The sequence below is a fragment of the Plectrocnemia conspersa genome, unplaced genomic scaffold (genome assembly GCF_051122295.1).
Source record: "Plectrocnemia conspersa isolate PC_06_02 unplaced genomic scaffold, ASM5112229v1 ptg000006l, whole genome shotgun sequence".
Classification (NCBI taxonomy): domain Eukaryota; kingdom Metazoa; phylum Arthropoda; class Insecta; order Trichoptera; family Polycentropodidae; genus Plectrocnemia; species Plectrocnemia conspersa.
In genome coordinates, this window is record NW_028277170.1 from 1167705 (window position 1) to 1195638 (window position 27934).

The following is a 27934-nucleotide window of genomic DNA, read 5'->3' on the forward strand; positions in this document are numbered from 1 at the left end:
GAAAACTTGGAGAATTTCTGATAAGATTTAGATAAGTCACTGAAAATACACTAAATTTTATTTTCACTTATCTTGTTTGTGTGTTTCGCGTGCGCATTTGTCACGCCGGGTTCTTTTTGTAGAATCGAAGTAAATGCACGTTTTGATTTTCCAGCGGCGGAAAATCGGCAAGGGGAGAGAGGGGCGCATGCGCTCGGCGGGCGCGCAGACGTCGGGCCGCATTCAGTGTTCGACCGGCGGCCGTGACACAATGTCCTCCGATCGCGAGCTGTTCTACCCGCACCCGTCAGCCGTGCGCGACGCGCTGGTGCCCAGCGTCGCGCGCTACAAACAACTGCACCAGCAGTCTCTCGATGACCCGGACACCTTCTGGGCGGAGCAAGCTAGGGCGCTCTATTGGAACCGCGCGCCCTCCGGAGAGCTGCTCTCCTACAACTTCGACAGGACGAAGGGACCCATAGCCGTGCAGTTCATGCGCGATGCAGTCACCAACGCCTGCTTCAACGCCCTTGACGTCCACGTTCTCAACGGCTACGGCGACAGGGTGGCATACTATTGGTGAGATCCGTCCCCTATTTATTCAAATCATGACGTCATAAATAAATAAAAAAATAATTCATTTGATTATCAAAAGAGGTGCACTGTCTGTTTAACATGCAGGCTTTCAACCTTTTTTGAGTGGCGACCCCTTTTTTGCAAAAATCAAGTGCCCCCACGACCACAATAGGTGTGAAATATGGTACATATAGATTAAAAAAATGTTTTTTAATCATCGTCTATATTTATTTAGCTAATAAAGCTAATTGTTTATGCAATACAAAATATAATATAAGCAGAATATAAAAAATACTTTATTTTTATATATTTCTTAATGCACGAAGGTGTTTCTTTATTCCATTAAGGAAACCGCTACATTTTTTTGCGGATAGTCGTAGGAATATTACTATACAAATTCACACCTCCATACAATATTCTTTTCTTATACCTATCCTTAAATTGTTTCTATTTCTAATATTAAATCTATGTCCATCATTATTTATAATTAAATACTCTGATACTTATATATAAATACTAAAACATTCATCTTCACTATTTATTGAACATTTAATCATTCCAATCTTTCAATTATACTTTTACAACTAGTAGATATATTTTTATTTAAGACTACTCTCATTGCCATATTTTGTAATTTTTGCAACATTTGTTTATCTAATTTATTAAACTAAAAAATTTAATCTAAAATTACTGCTAAATATTTTATATTATCAACTATTTCTATAAGAGTTATATAACTATTTTTATATTATTATCTAACAGATCTTCATAATTATTAAACATATATTTAGTTTTATTCTCAATTAGTTTAAGTACATTATTTTTAACCATATTTATATTATACTTCATTCATTATTTAAGTTATCAATAACTTCTTTAATATTATTAAGTGTCTGGAAAAAGATGTTTTTTTTGTGAATTTTTGATATTTTTTCTTAAAAAACCGTAAAAATATAAATAAAAAACTGTTCGAGGTTGTTTAAATTGTTTATTTTGAGCTTATATTTAATATTTAGTAGGACCACCCTTAGCTTTACATACAGCTGCAAACCTTTTTGGTACACTGTCAACTAATTATTATTTTCCGAAAATAAGACACTGTCTTACTTTCTTTTTTTGTCCAAAATACGCGCTAGGGCTTATTTTCGGGGGAGGGCAAAAATAAAAGTATATTTATATATTTTTATTTAATATTTATTTATTTTACACAGAATACAGAAATTTAAATTTATTCAATTACAGTCATGTCATCTTCTTCTGGAACATCGTCATAAATGATCAAATTCTGAATTCTGTTCTGATTTTCCTCCAAATTCATTTCCTGTTGAATCATTGGTCCGAATCTCTCATGTCTTGCAATATAGCTATCGTTAAATGAATACCTACTTCTTGTCTAAGTAGAGCAAACTTTTGAATATCAGCCCTGCGCACAACCAAAGCCATTGCTCTCCTGTCGGCAATCCATTCCCAGATGCATTCTTCCAACTCAGAAAATAACGGCTGCCGACCTGATCCAACTCTGCGTTTTTTCTCATTTCTTTGGCCCACCAGTTGACACAGGTTATCGTAGTCTGCACGCCATTTGCGAACCATACGGAGATCCAGCATCTTCTCTTTACAGAAGGTTACAAGATTTACACCCCTGGAGTCTTCCACGATTCCTTTTTGTACTCGACGGAATAGCTCTTTCGTTTTGTACTCATTTTAACTGAGGATAAAAATTATTCACTTTATAAAAAATAAAATTACGTATGAGGAAATAATCAGACTTACAAGACTGAAATGAACAAGTGTTATACCTGCACTGTCGCACAATGCATACTGATGCCTTATGTCAGGCATGGCGAACCTAGGGCACGCGTGCCCGAGGTGGCACGTTTGAGAATTTGGATTGCACGCGAACGATTTCCAAGTTCAAAATTTTTTTTTAATTTGAAATTTAAAAAAATTAAATCTTGATTAAATTAACATGTGAATTATTAATTTATTTTATTTTATTAATTATCAAATGTTTTCTAAGATAAATGACAATCGTTTAAAAGAAAAATAATTAAATATTTTTTCTATCTTGGTAATTTTTTTACTCCTTGGGCACGCCACACAATTGAGGAATAATATTTGAGGATTTTTGGCACGCGAACCCAAAAAGGTTCGCCATGCCTGCCTTATGTTGTATTTTTAAGATAAATTCCTAGAATTAATTTTGACAAGTGCTGGTGCATTGCTTGAAATGAACTGTAGAGGTAAACAATGAATTTCTCGGAATATTTTGTTTCAAACATTTCTCTGAAATACGAGTAGGTATTAGGGCAGCTAAACATACTTAATAAATCAACAGCATTTTTTAACGAATTTTTTTTTTCACATTATTTTAACTAGGGCTTATTTTCGGGGGAGGGCTTATATTCCAAAAACTCCTGAAAATCACGCTAGGGATTATTTTCGGAGGATGTTTTATTTTCAGAAAAAGACGGTACTTGCAGGTGAACGGAGACAATTTTTTCCATTGCTTCTGTAATTTTTCTCGCATCTCAATTTTGGATTTGCTTTGGGTAATCTTTCCTTTTAATTTTGACCATAATTGTTTTATTTATGATATAGGCCTGGTGACTGTGCAGGCCATTCTAAAAGCCTTTGACGCAAACTAAACCCTGAGTTTTTGCGAAATATGTCTCGGAACGTTGTCTTGCTGGAAACGAATGGTAGCGCGGTCTCTTCTTGAAAATATTTTTCTGTAGAAATCCATTAAATTAGATTCCAATATTGAAATATTAATGTCACTATTCATACTACCCTCGCAAATGTACACGTTTCACTGCTGCAGCCATGCAGCAATGGAAGAAAAGGCACAATATTTTACATTGGGTACTACGCAAAAAATGCAAACTTGAAAAAATGTTAAAAAGAATTATAATTATTTTTAAAAAATATTGCTTTAAAAAATTTTGAATAAATTAAGTTTTTAAATTACCCGAAACTTAGATTGATCGAATCAAATGATTTTTGCCCAATTTTCAAATTTCCAATCTCGGTGTTTTCAGGCCGACCCTTACTTTCGAATTTTATTTATTTCTGAAAGTAGGGCTGTACAATCTCTGAGCCATCCGTTTGCAGCGAGCTTTGAAGACGTTTTTCGACGATTTTTAAGGGACTCACTTTCTTGCACAGTTGTCTTTCGTTTTCTTCCAGTTTTTTTACCCACCATATTCTTTAAACAGTTTCAAAGCATTTTTGACAACGTGTCGTGTACAATTATTGTGTTTACTAATTTCCCATATATTCAGTTAATAATATGCAATATGCGAATGCAATAATATTATATTCGCTCTTTTAGCTTCTATTAAATCGCGTTTTTTAAGCATTTTTTAAATGTTAATATAATATTAAAAATATTATTTTATAAAACGACAAATAAAAGCCGAAATAGCGCAACTAAGGCGAGACTGCACAATAAGACCTGCAATACCATTTTAAAACTCAAGCGAGCAATAAAAAATTAGTTAAATCTATGAAAAATTAATCAATCTGAATTATGATTATATAATATAAATGACGGAATAGCGTAGTCCGTAATGTCTCAGATGTCCGTAATAACTCTGATGTTGCGGGTTCGAGCCCCGGCAGCGGCACTCGAATTTTTATTTATAAAAATGCGCTATTATTTAAAAAAAAAAACCAGCCCCAGCTGCAGTGACATCTATTGATTATAAATTGTATAGCACATAATAATTAATAATATATTTGGTCTGGTGGTATTCATTATATCTGATTGACTAACCCAGTTGTTACAGATTTGCCCGTTGTAACACATTGGGCTTACGCCTGTCAGGTTACAACGGAAGATTTAATATAAATAAATAAATAATAATCACAAATTTGGATCTCCAAGACGCGATAGAAATTCAAAAACCACAGTTATTGTCCTGATTATGTATTTATTAAATGGACAGAGTCGTAACAGCAATTCTACACCCTATAAAAATAATATAACAATTACAATACAACCGATATGAACAATTTCCATAAATTTTGGAAGGCTTTACTGTTTTTTATCTTTAATATTCATGTTTTTTCTTAAAAAGTTTTTGATTTTTAAAACAAATATTGAAACTTACATATTTAATAACTCATGTTTTGACGGGTATCAATTAAAAAAAACATTTTTGTATATTATACTTTAAGCTGCCATTTTCATTAAAAAAATTAAAAAATATTTCAGTATATGTATTTTAACATATTTAATTACAATCAAAACGCAAGAAATGATTCGTGGGCAATTTTTTTATATGCGCATTTTGCTGTATGCCCTTTTTCTGACAATGCAGTTTTAAAATCAATGTGATTATTTTATAATTTTGATGGCATAATTTATTTCTACTGATTCAAACCATATGAATTTATTAGTGTAATAAAAGGGATTAAGAACTAACGATTAATTTTTCTTCATGCGACCGGTACTTTTAAATCCAGTTAAGATCTAGTGATCTTCTGTCCACTTACAAGATTATTGATCCATAAATATATGTCACTACAAATTTTCCAAATTAAAGCCAGCTTCCGTCTGACATAAGCTTAGTCACTATTATTTACCAGTTGAATATTTTTTATATCAATTTTATCAGTGCTAAATAATTGGTGTCATTATCATATGGGAAACAATATCTGAATCCAAATGATCACCGAACCGTAGGCAAAAATATGTGTATTTTTAAGCAACAATTTTTACAACACGCATATAGCCTTTTATAAATGAGGAAACTGCATTAAATAGAGGACGAGCGTCAAATACTTGATTCCGGATTCTGGGCTTAAATTCAATAAACATTAGCGAAACTCAGGCCAAATGGCTTGCTGCCATTACTATCCTAAAAACGGCATTTAAAAAAAATCGCATTAAAAAATAAATATAAACATCTTAATGCGGTAATAACACACGCTTGCTCGGTGTGGAGTAACAACAGTAATTGAAAATGTTCTCAATGATAAAAATTATATATAACATACCTTTCTACACTAACATAGTAGATTTTTACACAAATATTAAGCGAGACATTTTAAACCACTAATCTTCAGAATCGGTGACTACAACAAGACCAAACTTAGATAAAGATAAAATGTCTAAATATATTTTAAAGGCATACGTTTGATTATAAATATCTCCATGTTTCATAACTGATGAAACAAATTTTATGTATACATGAAACTTCATGTATATTATACATCATATGACCAAACTGATTTTCCGTTTTTTGTCAACTTTATATCATACAGAACTTATTTTTTCGTAATTACTGGTCTTTTACTATATTATATTGCAACGTTTCAATTTATTCTCTATATCCAGAATAAGTTTGCCACTTTTATTTTTTAATTTATGTAAAGTTTAGTTTTTGATAATTCCTAAAAAATATTTTTTTTAATGTATGTATGTTGAAAACCTGTTTATTTTAAAGATATTTTATCTCTTTACATTTAAATATGCAAGATTTTTTAAAAAGTTTATAAAATCGAATTTATTAAAAATCGGAATTTCATTGACAAAATAAACGTATCCGCCCGGATGTTCATTAACGGTATAAATGAATATTTCCGAGCAAGAACACTAAAACCTAAGGGCTTTAGCGTTCTTGTTCCTGGTCGACCTAAGACAAGAGCATGCTCTCCTTTCTCACTCGCTCCCGTCCCTGTATGTGTGTGCGAAATAAATGGAGGATATTTCACCACGCGTGCCTAATTCATACGTACATATTGTAAAAATTTAATTTTTTATCCCCGATTACACGCTATAATCTACCGTGTTATCGGGGATTATATTGTATATCATAAAATTCCGTTTTTAATATTTATTTTGAAAAATAATTTCTACTGTTATTTTTAGCCCTTATTTTTTCCATGTGAATTCATACATGTTTAATTGATTCGAAGTAGTGATCATTTTAAAGCAAATGTGGACGTTGTATAACTTCTGATTTAACGTAATTAATTATCCTTTACAAATAATTTAAAATTTAATAACCGATATTTAATATTTGTTTTATCATGGTTTCAATTTCGACATATTTGTAAAGCACCAGAAATTGTTTCTAAGCTAAACGATGTGTTTGCTTAGTGTTGTTATACAATAGAACGTCCTTTTTGAATCAGAACCATGCACATGAAACACTTAACACAGCCAATAATATCAATTAACTTAACAAATGGGTACCGCACGAACTGAATCAAAACAAAAAAATCCGCGTTTTTTACGAAATAGAAACGATGCGTTTTCATTGTTTTATAACGTGTAATGTAAAGTGTATCTTATAGAACAAAAATAAAACTTCACAACAATTGCGAAACAAAATTACATTTGATGTTCTATGCACATATTTTTAGCCCTAACATAGCTAAGGGTTTGTGTGTATTTCAAATTAATTTCCTTTGCATGCTAATAGCAGAGAAAAAACACAGTAACTTCAATGCATATATTATATTTTCTATATGCGATATGTCATTGAATATTTTAGAGCTAAACAAGGTTCAACTTATCGAGCGACATATCACTTTAAATAGAATAACAACTTAATCCCTATTTATATACATCTAGTATTTAAACAAAGCAGTAATAGGCTCAAAATGGCTTAGTTAAAAAGTGTTTAATTATTTCTAAAATAAAATGGACTTGAATGTAACGTTATAGCGTTCATTACTCATTTGACTCTGACAATTGCACAAACGTTAAAACTCGGTAATTGCCTTTACATACTCGATTTTCAGTGTTATGAGCACACATATGAGCTATTTGGAATGCATTTTCTATGATTGCCTCCCTTGCGTGTTTCTCCAAATTACTTGGTAAACCTTGTATCGTTGCATTTTATATTCGTGCCATATTTTCTTTGTATAACCGAAGGCACTCGCTAACTACAAACATCTTTAAAATATTCATTTGGATTAATTTGTCAATATCAGTCGACCAAATATTAGCTGTATTGTATAATAGCTTTACGCTAAAGCATCCTGCACAAAAATTATTTACAGGTGGAAAATGGTTAAAAAGTCATGTATTGCATTATGTTTTATTATGCGGTACCTAACTCCAGAAAACAAGATTCGGTAATGTGGCACAAAAATGAAGGTTTTATTGAATACTATCGATTTGATAGATGAGAGGACTGATCAAAGTGTAATTAAACCGAATTTTGGTCAATAGGAGAGCGTAAAAAACAATTATCACTTCTCAGAAGTCAAAAATTCACGTCAAAAGCAATAAAATCGTGTCGGCGCCGTCGCAGTGGGAACGCTCGGTAACGAGCGTTCCCACTGCGATGGCGGCGGCACGATTTTATTGCTTTTGGCGTGAATTTTTGACTTCTGAGAAGTGATAATTTTTTTTACGCTCTCCTATTGGTCAAAATTCGGTTTAGATGCGCTTTATTCGATTGTCACTCGTAATTTGTTATAAAAATCTTAATATAAACGCTGGATAATCGAGCGTTTCCACCGAGATGGCATGACTGGAAATTCACTAAATAGCAACACTAAGCAGCAAAGAAAATACGACTAATTATTAAGTTATTATTATGACCAGATATTTTTAATATTTTTTTAATGCCTAATTGCAATATTTCACAAAAAGTATGTCGCAACGGTGGCTAATTTTTATATTTATTTTTAGCATTGAAAGGGTTAACCCGTAGCTATTATTATTTATACAAGTAATTATATTACGATGTAAAAAAAATGCCATTTTTGTCATGAGTAATTTTAGTTTTGCAGATTGCTTTTTGATGTCGTAAAAGATTTTTACACAGAACAAAATTCTTTATGCTGACATTTTAAGTTTTTGCTTAGTTTGTGCGGTACCTATTTATTCACCTTTTTGAATTTTCTAAGCTGTTTAAGTGGTCTTGAATTGTTGTGCTTAGTTCTGATGTATATAATAGAATACTCACGCCAAATCATTGTTTAGTTTACGAGCAGTTTCTGCTGCTTCAACACCCGTTCTGAACTCGTACAATAAAATTGCTCTAATTTGCTTATTTTTCATCTTGAAATCAATACACCAAAAATAAAGATACACTTTAAAATTATAATATTATAAACACAATAAAATATTACGATAAATTTGCAAATCTTCTGCACAGCTTAAATGTGTATATCCTTAACCTTTCATTAGATCTTTCAAACTATATTACTGGACTCTGAAACAACGATATATTTCATATTTCGATTTTACAAACGTAAAACTCTAGATTGTCAGTAATCAAACTCAAATATGTACATATGTATTATGGTAATGTTTTGCGAGATTATCTTTTATTATGTATGAGATAAATATTTTAGTTATTCTCCAGATATTGCTTTCAGAATTCCGTGAATGGCTTTTTCCTATTTGTCGTAAGGAATTTCTATTTTATACATGCAACGTGAAATTCAATGAAATTCTGAGACTCTCTTATAATATTTAATATATATATGCTGCTGTGATGTTAGGGTGTAAAAGTAAAGTGAAAAATTGTATTAAAAATCAGACGTATCAATCAGAAATAAATATATTAAATTGATTGATAAACTTTAGGTCATATATAGGCATTCTAATTTTTAATTAATTTTGATAAATGAAAAAATGTATGTATACAGTAAAATATTGCAGATACATTATTACATATTGTGATGATTCTGTGTCGAGACAACCCGGGAATTTATTCCCGAGAATTCAAAGATTTTTTGCTGTCTCGAGTCCCGGGAATTTAAAAATTAATAACCCGGGACTCGAGACTTTCCGAAGTGCAATTTTACAAAAATATGTAAAGAACGAATTTGATGTCGAGCTTAATTTATGTCTCGATATGAAGACAAGGTGGAATTCCTTATTACCCATGATCTCGAGATTTTGAAAGTTACGAAATTGCATTAGAAAATCATTAATTGATCTTGGCATCGGCCAAATTTGGAATGAATCGAACATTCACGTATTGGAAAATATTTGTGAAGTACTCACTACTATAAAACTGGCAGTTGAAGCTCTAATTCGTCGAGATGCTACTTTATTAACTTCCGAAATTATTGTAATTTCCTTTTAAAAAAAATATTTGAAATCAACACAACTCTGTCGCACGAACCACCAAAATATTTCAACGACTAGAAATAAAAAAATCAAGTTTAAAAAGGAGTTTCAGATATTAGATTCAACTATCAAGCGAACTCCGAATCTAGAGCTATTATTCAAATCATTGCTTACAATTAAGCCAACATCTACAGAAAGCGAGAGAGTTTTTTCTACATCTGGAATATTTGCCACAAAAACCAGGAACAGGCTATGTGATTCTTCATTAAACGCCTTGGTGTTTTTAAAAACATATTTTTCCTTACAAAAGTAAAGGTTTTAACTTAATATTGATATAAATATTTCGATTAAAAAAATTGTAATAAATTTAATTCAAATAAATATCGAATAAAGTGTTTTTAAATTGTTTCAATAAATTTTCACCTATCGTACCTATAACAAAAATAATATAAGTTAATAATAATAAATTATTTAAAATTAATAATAATATGTTAATTAAAGTTAATAATAATAAGTTAATTTTTAAACATCATTTTTTTTCATGATTATACGAATAATAATTAAAGTCTCGAGTCCCGGGAATACCCGGGACTTTAAAATCCCTAGGTTCGACTAGGCACTGTAAATTATTTGTTCTCTTGCCCTTCTTGCCCATCGAATCAAATATTATGAATTCTTTCTCTATTAATCCATAATACGTTGGTTTTCTTTCACCACTCTCTGTTATGCTAAAAGAACTTTCTTTCTCAAATTGTTGCGCCAATGATAAATTTTAAATTTCTTCTATGGATTCTAATGATCTAATTGCATCGCGAGGGTCCCATTTTATATATTTCTGCTTTTGAAGAATAACTAAAGAAGTCATTTTTTTTTACTGGTGAAATATTCTAGATTTTGTAAATATTTAATTATTGATTATATAATTTCTCTTCAATTTTCCGTTGAAATTTCGAGTTTAGCTCGGAATTGATATTTTTTAATTGTTTAAACAAAAAAAATCGGCTACTTTACAAAAACAATATAAAAGAACGTTTTGGATTATTGAAAAATAAAAATAAAATGCGTAATTTCTTCTTATCGGAGCGTGTTCTTAAATCACCTAATCAAAGATAAGTCCGCCGGCCGGTTAGAGTAATAGAAAATCGCAAAAAATATTGGTCATTCAAATACTTTCGATCTTCTGAGAAAGTATGCATATTTTCAAACATTTGGCACTAACACCTTCAGAAAGGTTTCTTATCCGAGTGTCTTCTTTTATTTCTTAAGCTAAAATAGGACGATTTCGAGTGTTTAAAATTTGTAAAAAATTTAAGTTAAAAATTTAGTTGTAATATTTTTTATTATATAATCAATATGGTTATAAAAATTCTAATTTTTATCTAAAATTTCATTAAATGACATGGATTTTTTTGCCAAATTAAAGGAGATCAAATGTCTCCACGTTCAAATAAATAAGTAATTGAAACACTACGCCGAAGTTGACTCGAATAGAGAAATTATGAAAATGCTGATTGACATTTATTGTTTATTAGCTAAACAAAAATTTGTTTTAGAGGACAGCGAGATTACAGATTCACTAAACCGTGAAAACTATATTAATTAATTATGGCAATAAAATAAATTTTTCTTTATTCATATTATACCGTATCTCATTAACATTTCTGCATACAAAAATAAAATAAAATTTAAACACTATACGACTAAAATCATTAAATCTAAAAATAGTTTTTTTCGCACTCTTAAATATACAGGCATTTAAGAGAGCACACTTGGAAACCTAGGCATAGAGATTACATTTGTAGGGACCAACTCCGGAATCAACGGAAATTAATTCCTTGTAGACTTCTTTGCATCCTGAGTAGCTCCACATATTTTTCTTAAGTGTTGATTTGCGTTTCTTGAGATTTGCCTTCGCCTTTCTGTTAGTTCTGTTAATGCTACACTCTTTTTCGAGTAGTTGTTTCTTATAAGGCGAGCTTATAAGTTTTTTATCACTGTTTGATCGAGGCGCAACTGATTTTGGTAACAGTGAAAGGTCTATGAAGGTTACAGGTGCTCTGGAGGTTGCAGATGTTGCAGGATCATATCTATCAGTGACACAACTGGGCAAAAAATCTGCCTTATCAAATACATCTTTATTGAACAGACTGTGACTTTGAAACCCCCAATGGCGTTTGCCGCAGAAGCTGCCTTTAAGTAAGCTTAAAGGCAGAAGTTATTGCTTCGAGATATATAAGCAATAAACAGTTCCTGATTGATAAAGCTAGTATCAGAAGGTGGAGATCTATCGAGTAGTTCACTCTTTATCCTTTTCTTAGTGTATATAAATACAGGAGGAACAAAATGCCCACTCGCATTCATGAGTCACATTTGTACCCCTCTGCAATGGATATTTTATTTAAACATTCTTCGCCTTTCGTGGAAAGTACTTCAGGAGATTTGTACAATATGTTATATATGGCGTGTGGTGGACACTTTGTAAGTAAGTTGTGCAAGTTGTCATAGAATCGAGCGCATTGGGTTTGATTAAAGCCGATGGCTCTGGCAAGGCTTGTGGCAGTTGGTTGTCTTTAAGAAACCATGCGCCCATCCGTGACGTCGTATCGAATCGATGGGGAATATTATTTTTTCCACAAACTCAAAATCCAAAGCACTTATGGAATTTGTTGTCTGTAAGAATGCGCACTTACAAGCCACCGGCATTATTCACAGTTTCTACAAGTGGTGGCATCTTTGTTAGAATTGGAAACTACGTTGCCGGTGCACGCTTGCTACATTGATTTACACCAGTGGCGTAGCTATGGGGGGGCGGGTGGCCCCGGGCGGCACTTGCTTGGGGGCGGCATATTCGCGGTTCTTAACCCTGAATGCACTAAAACATATATAAATCCACGAATAACAAGAGCTTAATAATAATCAATTTATTATTTTAAGAAATGCTGATCTTATGACCTGGCAAAAAATGTATGGAGGGGGGGGGCGGCAATTTTAAGGCACATACCCTAGCTACGCCGCTGATTTACACTATCGATTTTGTAAAAATAGCCTATACCATTATAAACGAATACATATTACAGTTTCAAGACGTGAAAAAAAATTAGCAAAACATAGGATATTGTGAAAACTTACCTGACATCCGTATTTTCGATTTAATTACGATGCATGGCGCAGCAGCGTGTTCTCTTATCACAAACGAAGCTAAGAATTAAAGTTAGCCACAAATGACTGGTGTGCACTCTTATCGCTCGTGCACTGTCAGAGCACTGTATCCTAAGTTGGTCTTTCTGCTATATTTCGATATGTAAAAGACAAGAAAGATTTCTCGGCTTTTTAGATATGATTGAGAATCATTGTGCGATGGACTTAAATTAACATGTCTTTAAAACACAATATATTATGGGGCTGCAATGTTTTCTAATCACTTAAATGGCTTGCAGTCACATATGAAGATAAAGTGACCCAATGACATTTGCATTCATTGCTAAACGCATAAACTAAATCTTGTACTATCTCAGTCTGCGAACTTTATAAAACAACGTAAAATGTTTTTTTTTAATTGAGTTTCTTTTCCACATTTTTTTACATTTAACTAAGAAACAAATTCAAGGATTGAAAAATTCCGCCACCTGCGCTGCCTAAATTTTTAGCAATAAATTTATTTTGAAGTTCCATATCTTTTTATGACCATTATTCGATGATGCCAGCAATAAAATGCAATTCTATATCAGATTATCTGTTTTTGCTACTCGATAGACAATTGTGTTTGTTCAGATTAGAAAGGCGGTACACTAGTTGCATTTTTGACGTCGCAACTGACCGAAATATCAGTTTGTATCCTATTACTACCTTTCACAATTTATTTTTACGTCCAAGTATTAGCAAAGCTCGCCTTGATCCTGCACTCGGTTTGATAGATAAGCGACTGTTGTCTTTCTCTCAATGCATGAGGTAACCTTTGTGTCACGTCATAAACGTTATCTCGAACCAAGGAGACTTGTGACCCAGACCTTACACGTAATTATTATACTATATTATAACTATCCTCTAAGACGAAAGTTTTTAAATTAATAGTTCTTTCTGCAACTATCTCCAAAACAATTTTTATCTATGTAATATGCATGCATTATGCAATAGGATACTGGATCAATAACAGTGATAGGTTATCACTAAAATAATGTATTATTCTTACCAATAAGCAGGCCTACTAATATTGAATCTGAATTAAACTACAGATGTTTGAGATGTTCCTATAAACTTATGTATTTCAGGTATAAGTTCCTTTAGCTTTTTTATACATATTATACAAGAAATAAAAGTAGCGGAACATTGCCTTCAAAAGCACCCAATCTCTAAATAGTAATTTTACAATCAACATTATTATTTAAAGGAACAGATTGTAGTTTTTTGATGTTAAAATTTGTTTGCAAATAATTATTGACTTTATTGCTTTTTGAACGTTTAAAAAATATTAGATATGAGAACAAATATTTAATGAATATAAATTAGTATCAGTAAATTTAGGTAATCAATTCAAAATTCAGATAAAAATCAACAGCAGCACCAGCTAAATTATGTAAATTAAATGTTTTTTATAGATTGTATTATCGGTAATTTGACAACTAAATTTAATGCAGCAAAATAAATAAATAATACATTCAGTTTCATGTGCTTGTTCCTAAAAGAAAATCTAGAAAAAACAGTCTCGAGTCTAGTATTTTATTAAATATGTTATTTCAGTGAAATCATATTGGAATACATTTTCACTAGTAGATATATATTTTTACCAATGAAAATATAATAGTATTATATAGTTATTTACACGATGTATAAATGTTACATAGTAAATGTGTATTTTTAGGTGAAGTTATATTTTCACTAGTAAATATATTTTCATCAATAGATATATATTTCTACTAGCGAAAATATAATTTAACTGATTGGCGCTAATATCCTGCTCTAAAATATCTATGGAACTCAATTTGACAGTTGCGAATCCTCCATTTGCTGTTCAAACCCAAACCTAACCTAATGAAAGCTCATTAGGTCAAGTCCAAAATATAAACTAAGCCAACTCATCTCTCAATGATAAATAAGCGGAAGAATAAATACAGACAGACACCGCATCTTAAATATTTCTCCACAGTTTGTCTGCATTTCGATATTACTATCGACTTCTTATATAAGTGGGCTGATCAAAGTGCTTTATCCAATAACAAAATCTTTATCCAAGACCAGGTGCTTCATCCAATAAAAAAATCTCTTTAAATGGGAGATTTGTTCATTCTGGTTCTGGAACTAAACAGTCAATAAGCCATTTTTCAAGAATTGTTGCACCGGAATATTATTCATATTTATACCCTTCAACATCATCATATAATCGGCAGATGCATTACTGTATAATAATTCAAACATGTTCTAGTAGGAAATTCAATTCAATGTCAAAAAATAATTAGAAAGGTGGGCAGTAAAACATTTAATAAAACGTTTTTCATGTAACTTAAATAAGCAATATATGTAGGTCAGATTTTAACTATATATTCATATTATAACGAGAGCGAAAAAGTATCATGAGTTAAAATCGTATTGACTAAGATTATCACAAATCACAAAAGACTTCCTTCTATTTACAACGTATGTAGTGTAAATATACTGCACGAAAGTAGCACAAAAGATTCAACATATTAACATATTTTTATCAGCACGGGATCAAATATCCATTGTACCTGTATATAAAGAATTGGAAGATGCGGCAAATCGAACTAATTTGTTTATTGGCAGGGCCGCCCTGACAAAAATGGCATTTTATATATTTTTTAACACGAGTTAATAAATATAAAAATTAGCCATATTTTCTGAAATCATATTTTATGATAAATATTTTAATTAGGCATTAAAAATTATCTACTTTGATAATTAGTCGTGTTTTCTTTGCTGCTCAGTGTTGCCATATAGTGAATTTCCAGTCCAGGTCAAAAGCAATAAAATCGTTCCATCGCGGTGAAAACGCTCAATTATCAAGCGTTTATAGTAAGACTTTTTATAACAATATTAGGAGTGAGAATCGAATAAAGCAAATCTAAACCGAATTTTGACCTTAAAAAAACAATTATCTCTTCTCAGAAGTAAAAAATCCACGTCAAAAGCAATAAAATCGTGCAATAGGAACCCCCTAACAATTACTTTCTATTTTTCCTAATAAAAATATACATCTACTGGTGAAAATGTATACCAATATGATTTTACTACAATGACATTTTTTAAAAAATATTTTTGGAATAGATTCGAGAGTGTTTTTTCTATATTTTATTTTAGGAACAAAGACATGAAACTGAATGTATTATTTATTAATTTTGTTGCATTAAATCTAGTTGTGAAATTATAGATAATACAATCTATAAAAACATTTAATTTATATAATTCAGCTGATGCTGTTATTGATTTTTCGTTATTTCTTTGCTTCTTCCATAGGTATTCGATCTGAATTTTCAGATCGAATACCAAATTTACTGCTACTAATTTACATTTGTTGAATATTTTCTCTCAAATTTTTAAACGTTCAAAAATAATTAAAGTCAACAAAATTGCAAACAAATTTTAGCACAAACGGAGTTGCATCAAAAAACTACAATTTTTCGCTATAAATTATAATGTTGTTTGTACTACCCAGAAATTGTGTGCTTTTGAAGGCAATGTTCCGCTCTTTTTATTTATTGTATAATATGTATAAAACAGTTGATGGAATTATACCTGAAATACATCAGTATATAGGTACATTTCAAATAACTAGCTTAATTCAGATTCATTATTTGAGCTCTTCTGGGCTTCCCCCTTGATGGGTGACTCACCCACCTGCCACTAACGGACAAACAAATTGTTTAATGTCCCATAAGAACAGATTAAAAATTTTCATGTACAAAAAAATAACAGTGCTTTATCTATATTAAGTTTAATGATAGATGTATTAAGGAAAATTAATTTTGAGGATGTGATCAAAAGTTATCAAATATAAACATAAATTCTATCTTGAGTGTGTTGTGTTGTTTATAACAGTAAAGTTTTATTTTACGGTTATTTTTTGATTATCTGAATATTGCGTTTGATATAATATGGCAACCAAAAGTGTTTAGGGCATCTAAATAATCCTTAATCGGTGTCTTTATCTTTTTTTTATAATTTTCAGTGAAGGAAATCATCCTGACGATTCAACTACCATCACCTATAAGGAGCTCCTAGGTATGGTGTGCCGCTTCGCCAACGTCTTGAAGAAGAGCGGCGTGAAGAAGGGCGACTGCGTACTCATCTGCATGCCAATGGTGATAGAAGCCGTGGTCGCCATGCTGGCATGCTCCAGAATAGGAGCCATCCACTCCGTCGTGGTCAGTAGTCATCCGTAATGGCTAATGAGCGAACTTGTAGCTTGCGATCATACTATCCTGATTCTTCTAATCTATACTGATACATCCAAAGTTTTTTTCTCCGCTTTTAACTTACAAGCTCAGATAAAAACATTTCAATCAAACTCAATTCAAGTAATTTTTATAAATGTAAAATTTTAAAAATTAAAGCTTTCATTACCATCGCACATTAAGAGCGAAGCTCGTTTTGAAAAATATATGTTTAATAGTTTTTAAGATATTTCAAATGCAATGATTTTCTGAAGTACCATTAAAAATTTGTGCAACAAGATGCTCAAAATAATTTCTCATTACCTTTGGATAATAATCCAAACTACTTGTACTCGTTTTATTATTTTCTCATAAATGTTATTGTTGAAAACACAGCGCATCGTCATATTTATACGTCACTGTTGTTTTTATCATATCGTAAGCATAACGTCTCGCGTTGTAATAATCCATGCAAATATATAAACTCGTCGCTTAATGTGTTTGCGTGCTGATAGACCTTATGCATTTTATTGGACAATGTGTTCGATGTGTAAGTGTTCGACTATTATTTTCTTCGACAGTTCGCTGGATTCTCCGCCGAATCTCTCAGCGAGAGAATATACGATTGCAAGGCCAAGGTGGTTCTGACTGCATTCGCCTTCTGGAGGGGCACTAAACTGATCGAGCTGAAGAATATCATCAAGGACTCGCTGGCGTTGGTGAAAAACCATTACGGATACAGCATCAACAAGTGCATTGTGCTTCCTCATGTCAACTCTGTAAAAGTAGCCGACGGTGGCAAGCAGAAGATAAAGGTAGAGTTCTTCTTTTTCTCATTCTTCTTAAGTTTGCTCAAACCACATCTGAGGACACGCTGTCATTGCGGCACTTGAACTGATGTTTCAGATCATATGAATGGCTTTGTGTTTTCAATATGAATTTTTATACTAGTCTTAAAAAACTGGTATCAACTATTAAAAGACATTGTTATTTTCACACTATAAATCACATATTGCTTTTGAGGGAGAAAGAAGCATATTTTAATGCTTTTAGATCTTGCTGAATATATTTAAACTCGTGCTTAATACGTTGCGTCTTATTACACGCGAATTATTAATGTTTATTTCTAATATTATATATAAAATAATAATTATTGCAGGGATCTCATGACACGATTTCAAAAAAAATGAACGCTTGTTTAAAAATGGCGGACATTCAATAAAATATCATTATAAAGAAATAAGTAGAGATAACAAAATAAATCTCATTAATAAATTTATTTTTTAATCACGTGTATGGAATTTAACGATTTTTATGACGCAACTTTTCGCCACTTTTCTTAAAAGGATCTTAAATAGGCTACATCTTATTTCAAAATGGCGGCTATGGTAGGACAAATGAAGATTTAATTTAATTACAAATTTTTTGTCATTATAATTTGATAAAACTAAATTTGAGGACACAGTACTGCCCTAGTTTTACTTATAAGGACATACACTTCTTGGTCTAAAGGTAGATCCTATAAAAAGTTCGTTAGCTAGCCTGATCCGCCATCTTGTTTCAAAATCGCAACTAATCAAATAATTCATACAATCGCAGCTCCGGTAAAAAATTTCGAAAAAAATTAAGAAATTAAATTAAAATTAAAAATGTTCCATAAAACTTGCAAATAAGCAAAATTAAAAAACTCATATTTCAAAATGGCAAAAAAACAAAAATATTAAAAATTCGTAATTCCGTTGCTTATTGTTTTAATTAGTTTTAATTGTGTGGCCATTAATCATTTCCCAAAAATGGACTTAAAGTAAAAAATCGCAGCTAAGTTTATTAGCTAGCCTGATCCGCCATCGTGTTTCAAAATGGCAGCTAGTCAAAACATTCAAAACTCCATTAAAAATCGTATAGCTAAAAGTAGTAAGATTGAAAATGTTCTAAAAAATAAATTTAATTAAAATTAAAAATATATCTTCATGATTTTATGCATGATAGTTTATAGGATATAACAGTGGTCATAGTTTTAATCGGTTATATAAAAAAATGTATGTCATGAAATGTAAAAATACCAAAGAAAAGGATACAGATGTAAAATGTTTTATAATGGAATTTAAAATAATTAGGATTTAAATGTAACTTTTATAACCACAATAACCGTCGTAGCTTTAATCGACTTACTAAAACCATTCTGATCCGCCATCTTGTTTCAAAATGGCAGATGTTCAAAATTTAACTTCAGTAAAACGAGATCAAAAATGTTGTATAATAAAAATTAAAAAAATGTTTTTGTTTTAGATGATTTAACGGTTTTTTAAGGACACGATACTTTCGTAGTTTTAACTGTATCGCAATAAAACTTATCTTGCTTTAATATAACTTTTTTTAATAAACACTACATAAAAAATGTATTTTCAGTCATATAGGATAAAACTTTTTTGTGATCACAATAACTAGCATTTACCTAAAATTATATTTTAAAATTAACTCAACTAGATTTGTTAGCCAATCTGTCCGCCATTACAAAAAAATCGTAACTCTGTTACAAAATATTCTAAAGAGGTCAAAAATGTTTTAAAATATGTTTATTAACTAATTATTATACTATACTTATTGACTGTACTATGAAAGAAGAGTTCGATTTATTAATTGACGTATTTTTTGTAACCTAAATTTTACACAATTTTTCTTCGTGATATTGTATTGAAATATCACAATTGTAAACATGAAATTGTTTTAAACTAGTAACATGCATATATTCTAGCTAAAGTGTGTTTTATAAAAATATTTAAGTTTATAATTGCCAAAATGAATCTTATTGTTATCTTCAAGCGCTCGTTCTTAAAGAGGTGCATCCAAATTTAGATGTTCAAAATAAGCACTGTCGGTGCATGCGCAGATTACACATATTTTAGTAACAAATATAAAATAAATTTATTTATTTGTAAAATTACTGATATTGATTTTATTTTTGAAAGTTGCACAAACCAAAATATACATACAATTATTTTTATTTTCTAAATCATTTACCATATATTATTGTTATATGTAACATGCAATATAACGCAGAGAATAAATCAAATCGTTAGAGATATCATCGTAGTTGTATACAAAGCCATCGAAAATAAACGCATCTGCTATTAACGAATAAGAATTTCTAACTCTTTTATTGATTATGAACAGCCGTTCTAAATTAATGAACAGCGATAGAACAATAAAAAATAAAGCAGACCTGCGTGGGAGGATTCATTTTTACTGATAAATAAAATGATTGTTCATGGTTATTGATGCATTATGGCTGATCACCCCTGATGATAGCCATTCATGACACTTTTTCTACTTTAAAGCACATGATTATAATTTATTGAAAATGTTTTTATAATCGATTATTTTGTTTAAAAGTCATTCCTTACTGGAAATGATTCAGCTTAAATCAGCATAAAAATATCAAGTTGTGTTATATTTGTAATTGATAGTGACATGCTTCTTTCTCTCTCTAATACAAGGGCTCTTGGGATTCGCTGATCGACCTGTGGTGGCACGACGAGTGCGAATCGGTAGATAACTACTGTCAAGTGGAATGGATGAACGCCGAAGATCCCCTCTTCATATTGTACACGAGGTTGTTGAATTACATAATGCATGATAGATATGCCGTTTATAGCATTTCGTAATTGTACGTTTCATTTTCAGCGGATCGACCGGAAAACCCAAAGGGGTTTTGCACACCACAGGCGGGTATTTGGTATACGCGGCCACCACCTTCAAGTACGTTTTTGACTACAAGCCGAGCGACGTGTATTGGTGCACTGCCGACATCGGGTGGATCACGGGACACACATATTTGGTGTACGGACCTCTGGTCAATCGGGCCACTTCAGTTTTGGTATGTATACATACTCAAGGATTTTACTCTATATTGATTAATCCTTTGCGCTCCCGTGCTCTTAACAAATAATTTTGGGAGATCCCCATTTCACATTGCTTAAAACAAATAATAATGGAATATAACTTGACAATTACGTAATTTAAACAAAGGGTTAACCCGCAAGGTAACGACATATTTACACAATAGACTGAAACTGAGCCGACCATCACGGTTAAGCCCTCGTAATGTTCACAGAAAAATAATCCTTTTGGACCAAAAAGAATACATAGACAAAGCACTCTCATTTATCACGTCATTATTACCATCGTAATGACCAAAGAATTCATACTCTTTTGTGCATTATTATCTTTTGTGCACGATAGAAATAATACCATTGTTACCCCTTGTATTATCGACCTTCGCAATCTGTTCATCTAGAAAATTTCACATTCAAGGCGTGAACATATTTCGTTGGTAGAATATACAAGCGCAACAATTAATCGACTGATCTCTGTATTGTTTTAATTCGCCGGACGCGTACTGAATCAACCGTACAAAAGGTCTGACTAGAAAGGGACGGCAGAATCAAGTTCAACAGTTCAGTTCGGCAATGAGACGACGCTTCTGCTTCGGAACAAAAAATATATAACTCTCCATATTTCGCTTTGGTATGAAAGACGTCACTTAAGCATTTCACCCTCTTTCATTTTCGTCAGGTTTGTTTGTCATTGAATGAAGTGCTATAAATCTTAATAAAACGTAAATATTACCAAAAAAAAGCTGAAATTACGTTACTGATTCTAAGCTAGAAAATCACGAATCTATCCAGAAAATATTTTAATTCTCACTTATTGTAAGACTTAATATTGCTACATAAATTCTTAATATGAACGCTAGATAACCAAGCGTTTCCACCGCATCAGCTACGGCATGATTATATTGCTTTTGACGTGGATTCCCCTTTGTATTTGCAAGAAAAATGCATGTCATTTAATGAAATACTATAAATCTTCATGAAATTTAAATATTAAAAAAGCGACCACTAACTGACCAACTTTCCCCCCCCCCCTGTAAAAATTTAAATGGCGTATCTGTTATGTGTACTATAACTGAATAAATTGTTATCAGCTTTCCGCATCTATCTTTGCTGAAAAGTCACACTCCTGTGATTTTTGATCCATTGAGTTCTTAAGTTTCTATGCGATAAAGCCATATCAGTTTCACATAAAAAAATATTGATATGCTATTTGTAACTGGCGAATTATATTGATAAATAATGATGCGTAGTTTATACGTGACTCATTTTTGCCGTGACGATTTCTTGATTTTGAAAATGAATAGAGATTTCGGAATAAATTTTGCGTAAAATATCCAATAAAATGCAATACAGATTTACAAATTTTAGAGAATGCTTTTAGCGAAAATATTATAACCAAATAAAGGGTTTAAAACTGGTTTAAACGTTTCTGAGAGGGTCACAAAGATGACAAGAAACTCTCACGATAACGTCTCGGCTCACATTTCATTATTATTCTTGTTCTGGCAGTAAATATGACATTGAAAGAACAAAGTTTTGCAAACATAGATGAAGACAAAATCGTCTAGTGAGCTGAAAACTATACCTATACCTGCATTAAGCAAATTTTAAGAAACGTTGGCATAAGTTTATTATATCTGATGGAGACCTTTCAGTGGACAGTATATATTTGCTTGTCGTTATTTTTTATCACAATCCGTGTATTAAATAAATTCTTGCTCAGATTCTCGAAGCCAATAAAAACGCTTTGTTCTATATGAAAAGAGGCAATTCTTATTTATTGACATATATGTTAATTCCATGTCACACTGTTTTAGAAAGGGGAAAATTTTTAATAATGTTAATAGATTTTGTTATATGTAAATGTAAGGAGAACGTAAAATTTTAAATAAAAATATATATAGAGAGAGAGAGAAAAATAAAAAATGAGAGATTTTTTCTGTTACGTAACGATCGATTTGCGTAGAGCTCGCCCACCCCCGTACTTATTTGACACGTGCGACTCGCCCACCCCTGTAATTATTTGACACGTGCGACATTTGGATTTTAGTCAGATGTTTTATTTTTGTATAAAAATCTTACAGCTCAATACAGACCCGCTGATGTGTAGGGTAAACATATTTCCCAGGACTAAATACAAGATGCGTCGCAAAAAGAAAAATCCCTCCCCTTCATATAAAAATAGTGTTGTACGTCCAAAAATTTTACAAATTTTCCCTCGAAGAACCATTGATATCGTCAAGGAAATATTTTTTTTCAAAAAGTACATTTCTGTGTACAAAGTAAAATTAGTGATACATGAAGATAAAAAAATATGTTTGTATGTAAATAATTATAGCACTGAAGGCCTATATTTATTTTTAGGACTTTTTTATAAATGTCTATTTTTTTGTTAATTTAATTTCTTTAAAAAGACACTTCCTCTTATGCATATTTTATTACAGGTATAAAAATAATGTTACCTAAAAAGTAATAATAGAAAGTTAATAATTTTATTTATTTATTACGCGCCGATTGTCTCACGTAGAGCTTAGGGAGAAAACGGGACAAATAGTAATACGGGAATTAGTAGTAAAATACGGTTACAGTCCCTTATATACAGGACGTATGGCAACCCTGCTGATGTGACAATAAATGTAATTGCTCAATCCCCTTAAATTCGTCACAATTTTTATTATATTATCATTTTTTTATTAAATTTGAAATATAATAAATAAAAATTATACCGTTTCAATTATACGTTTTAAAATATATTTGCGGTGTATTTTATATTGATAATTAAAAAAATATTTAATACATTTTTACATATCGGAGAATTTTCATTTCTTATAAATAATGCTCGATATTTAATCCGTTATGACCACAACTGTCAAATGTATCTGTCACTTGCATTTTGTTTTATATTAGAAAATATATTCAGCACGGCAGAATTAATGAGTAAAAAATTTATACACAAAGATAAAATTATTTTATAAATATACTAATATTATCATATTTATGAAACTAACTGGGACATCTAAAAAAAAAGGTCATTTCGAAAAAAAAAATATTTTGGTGAGAGCTAAACACAAAATGAGAAGTCAAAAAATTTCCGTGATAACTTTTTTTTAACTCAAATTTGTCCTCAAAAAAAAATTTCCATATATCCTTTGAACAAAAACGACCTTTTTATTTTTAGTGTCCTTTGATATTTTCAAAATCTGATCACCTTATGTAAGCCTATCAGTGACGTGCGGTGACTTTTGAATCAGGGCATGCGGTCAGGGGTGGGGGGAAACAAAAGCTATATTTTTAAATTTATTTGATAAACATATTATGTATTTATTTTCTGAAAATTAATTTTATTCGACGTTCCTTACAAAAGTCATCAATAACCGCATTATATAATATATTGTCTTTCATTAATTTGTCTAAAAGTTTTTTTCGATTGATATTAATGCAAGATCTATTCTCACTTTGACTATTTCTAGTGAATGTTTTAATTATTTTCATTGTCGAAAATTATCTTTCTACAGAAGCGCTTGTCGCCGGTATGGTAAAAATTAATTTTAATAAATTGATTACTTCCGTTAAAATATCTTTTAGTTCATTTTTAATAATAGATTTTAAATGGAATTCTGGTGTCGAATATATATATATAAATATTTTCACTTCCCTATGAACGTTAAAGCGATACAAAAAGGGGTTCTTATAATTAACATATTCATAATTTGTTTTGTTTTAGTTTTCCGGCACGCCGTTCTTCCCGGAAAATGACCGCTTCTGGGCAGTTATCGAAAAGTACAAGGTGTCCATCTTCTACACTGCCCCGACAGCGATAAGATCTTTGATGATATTCGGGGACAGCCACGTGAAGAAGTAATAGGAATTATTTACTTATATATGCATATACATGAGCTGGTCTTTATGACTAATATTTAACACTTTTCAGTCATAACATGTCTTCGCTGAGAATCTTGGGTAGCGTCGGCGAACCAATAAACCGAGACGCTTGGTTATGGTTCAGGAACATAGTGGGCAATAATACTTGTTCTATCGTAGACACCTACTGGCAAACTGAAACCGGAGGTCATATTATCACGCCGCTCCCTGGTGCCACTCCGATGAAGCCTGGATCTGCAGTGAGTATAATTTTATCACTGTTTAGAACAATGACTTTCCTCGCAACGAAAACATGTCACACTTTTAACGCTTATATATTCAAAACTGACTATCTTAGAGAAATAAATAATACTTCATTAAATAGTGAATCAAGTCCCATTATCATGGCATCTAAAGGGTAGCTTGTTTTTGAGCGAGTAACAATCAAATCGCGAAAGGCATTAAGAATTAGATATTTTACCTTGAAAAAAGTGTTCCAATGAATGGATTGATGCTGAAGTTTGAACATCGCTGTTTGTATGACATAGACCAGTGTTTCCCAACCTTCTTTATGCCATGCCCCACCAGTCTTTTCAAAAGTCATATGCCCCACTGGCCTCTTTTTTAATTAAACAGTAGTGTGGAATAGTTGATAATTGCCGACGTGTCCCTTTTCTGAAGAGTGGTACCCCACGTCTGAGGCGTAATGACCACCGTGGGAAACACTGACATAGACATTAGACATTCGCTATAATCAATTGAGCATGTTTCATGAAGCTGTAGTGGATATAGTTTCTTTTACAATAGTACTAATTCAATTTTGGATTGTGCTTCTTTTCAACTATTTGTATTTCGGATAGTAAATGATAAAATATTGTAATATATTCATAAAATTATTACAAATCGAAAAATGCAGTTTGTTTCTACACACATAATTGTTTGCTATAAAGAAAACAATTAAAAATGTTTATTTATTTTTTAAACTTGAAATCAATACAATTTTTTATTTAATTATTCCCACTGCCAGAAAGACTATAACTAAATATACTTAAAATAATATACCATAATAGATTATTTTAGACAGACTTAAAATTAAAAATTATTTGTATTGCTTTAAAAGAGATAAGAAACTCCATACAGTTATAGAAAAAGTCCACAACTTGTAAATGTGAGTATTTTTTTCAGTTTCTGCAATTGCAAATCTAATCTTTTCCAAAAAATACCTGTTTCATCCGCATTCAAAATTCGATCATAAATATAGCCAGTATTTTAAGTAAAGTTTTTAGCAACTGTCATATTTGCAGATGCAATTTTACCTTTAATCTTTAAAATATGAAATTGTTAATCTTTGCTTTTATGATCTAATATATATGGTTTAATTTCTTTAATCTGTCCGTAATTTTTTTTGTTATTTATACTATTTTTTATTCAGTTCCTGTTAATTTCTTGTTAATGGGATGTGTCTAAAAAAGTACAAATACAAACATTTGTTTTATCATGTGAAAAATGTCAAAGATGCCATCTAAAATATAATTTTCAATAAGATATAAAATATAAAAATTCAATGAATAGTAAATGTAAATTATAACATAACAATAGCTTACCTTGACCTTCTGCATTGTGACTAATGAAATGTCAGATATGAATGATTCGAATAATTATTATTTTAATTTCAGTCGTTCCCGTTCTTTGGAGTGGATCCTGTGCTTTTGGACGATAACGGCAGTGTCATTTACGGCCCAGGCGAAGGATACTTGGTGTTCAAGCGTCCATGGCCAGGCATAATGCGCACCATTTTGAACGACCACAAACGTTTCGAGGAGACGTACTTTTCCAAGTTTCCGGGGTACTTCTTCACTGGAGACGGTACGTAAATTGCAGTAGTATCGTTCGCACCTTATTAACAATTCATGTTTTCAGGTGCCAAAAGAGATAATGACGGATACATATGGATCACAGGTCGCGTGGACGACATGCTGAACGTATCCGGTCATTTAATGTCTACGGCGCAAGTTGAAGGAGCTCTGGCCGCTCACCCAGGCGTCGGCGAAGCGGCCGTAGTGGCCAAACCGCATCCCGTCAAAGGCGAATGCCTGTACTGCTTCGTCACAGTGAACGAGACGCACGTCTTCAACAAGGACTTGGTGCGCGAGCTGAACATGCTTGTGAGGGAGAAAATCGGTGCTTTCGCAGCCCCCGACGACATACAAAACGCCCCGAGCCTGCCGAAAACTAGGTCTGGAAAGATAATGAGAAGAATCTTGAGGAAGATCGCCATGGGGGACAGAAACGTTGGAGACACTTCTACGCTGGCCGATGAGAGCGTCGTTGAACAGCTGTTCGCAAATAGAAACCCTTAAACATCTCAATCGGACCGAGCTAAGGGTGCGTCGGCATCCATTTCCATGAAAATTATATTATATTATGTAAATCCCAACCCTTCACTCAAGATATTAATAAATATTCTAGACGTTTATTTAAATTAATTGTATTAAAAAAAATAAAAAATTGTTCGTATATGTGAAGCAAGATCGTGCACAAAGTGTATCATGATTTTACATTATTATATGATATATTTTTGCTGAACTTATCAAAATTATGGTGCTTTAGCTATCGTTTGAGGTTTTTTTGCCGTTCGTACGATCAAAGCTTATTCGGTGCTACGTTTCAAACCGTTCCTTAAATAGTAACTAAAATTTATTTAAAAGATCAACTTTTCATATTGAAAGTTTATTTGTAACGGCGGGCAGAGCCTTTAAAAAAAGCCCTAATAAAGTTTAACTAAATTTAAAAAGTATTAATTACTATAATATTTCGGAGAATGATTATGTAGGTTATAAATATGTGAGAAAATTCAGTGTAAATAAATCTCAATCGCTATAAAGTACTAATTTACACTTAGCAAATTTACAATATCTACATGTTGATTGAAAAAATTGCATCTACAAATATTATAAATACATTTACGTAACATGTTACAAGAGTTGTGCTAAAAAATTATATACCCTCAACTTTCATGACTGAAAAGATATAATTTCATGTAATAAAAATATATGCATTTAACGTGTTGTTAAAATGAAATATTGTTCACTTTTATAAAATACCTATATAGTCGCTGTTTTATGTGTACAATGTTATAAATCGAATTTAACATTAAAATGTGTCCAATTCTGTGCCTGTCGAATATT

At 31.6% G+C, this 27934-nt stretch overlaps 1 protein-coding gene across 1 annotated transcript; it reads left to right on the forward strand.

The window, feature by feature from the left end:
* Positions 1-224: 224 nt before the first annotated feature.
* On the forward strand, positions 225-27934 carry AcCoAS (acetyl coenzyme A synthase). Its single transcript, XM_088187495.1, has 9 exons — positions 225-558; positions 16785-16980; positions 17571-17804; positions 20487-20602; positions 20674-20866; positions 24610-24743; positions 24817-25006; positions 26423-26612; positions 26667-27934. Exons 1-9 carry the CDS (start codon positions 251-253, stop codon positions 27104-27106), a joined length of 2001 nt encoding a protein of 666 aa, XP_088043621.1. The 5' UTR covers positions 225-250; the 3' UTR covers positions 27107-27934.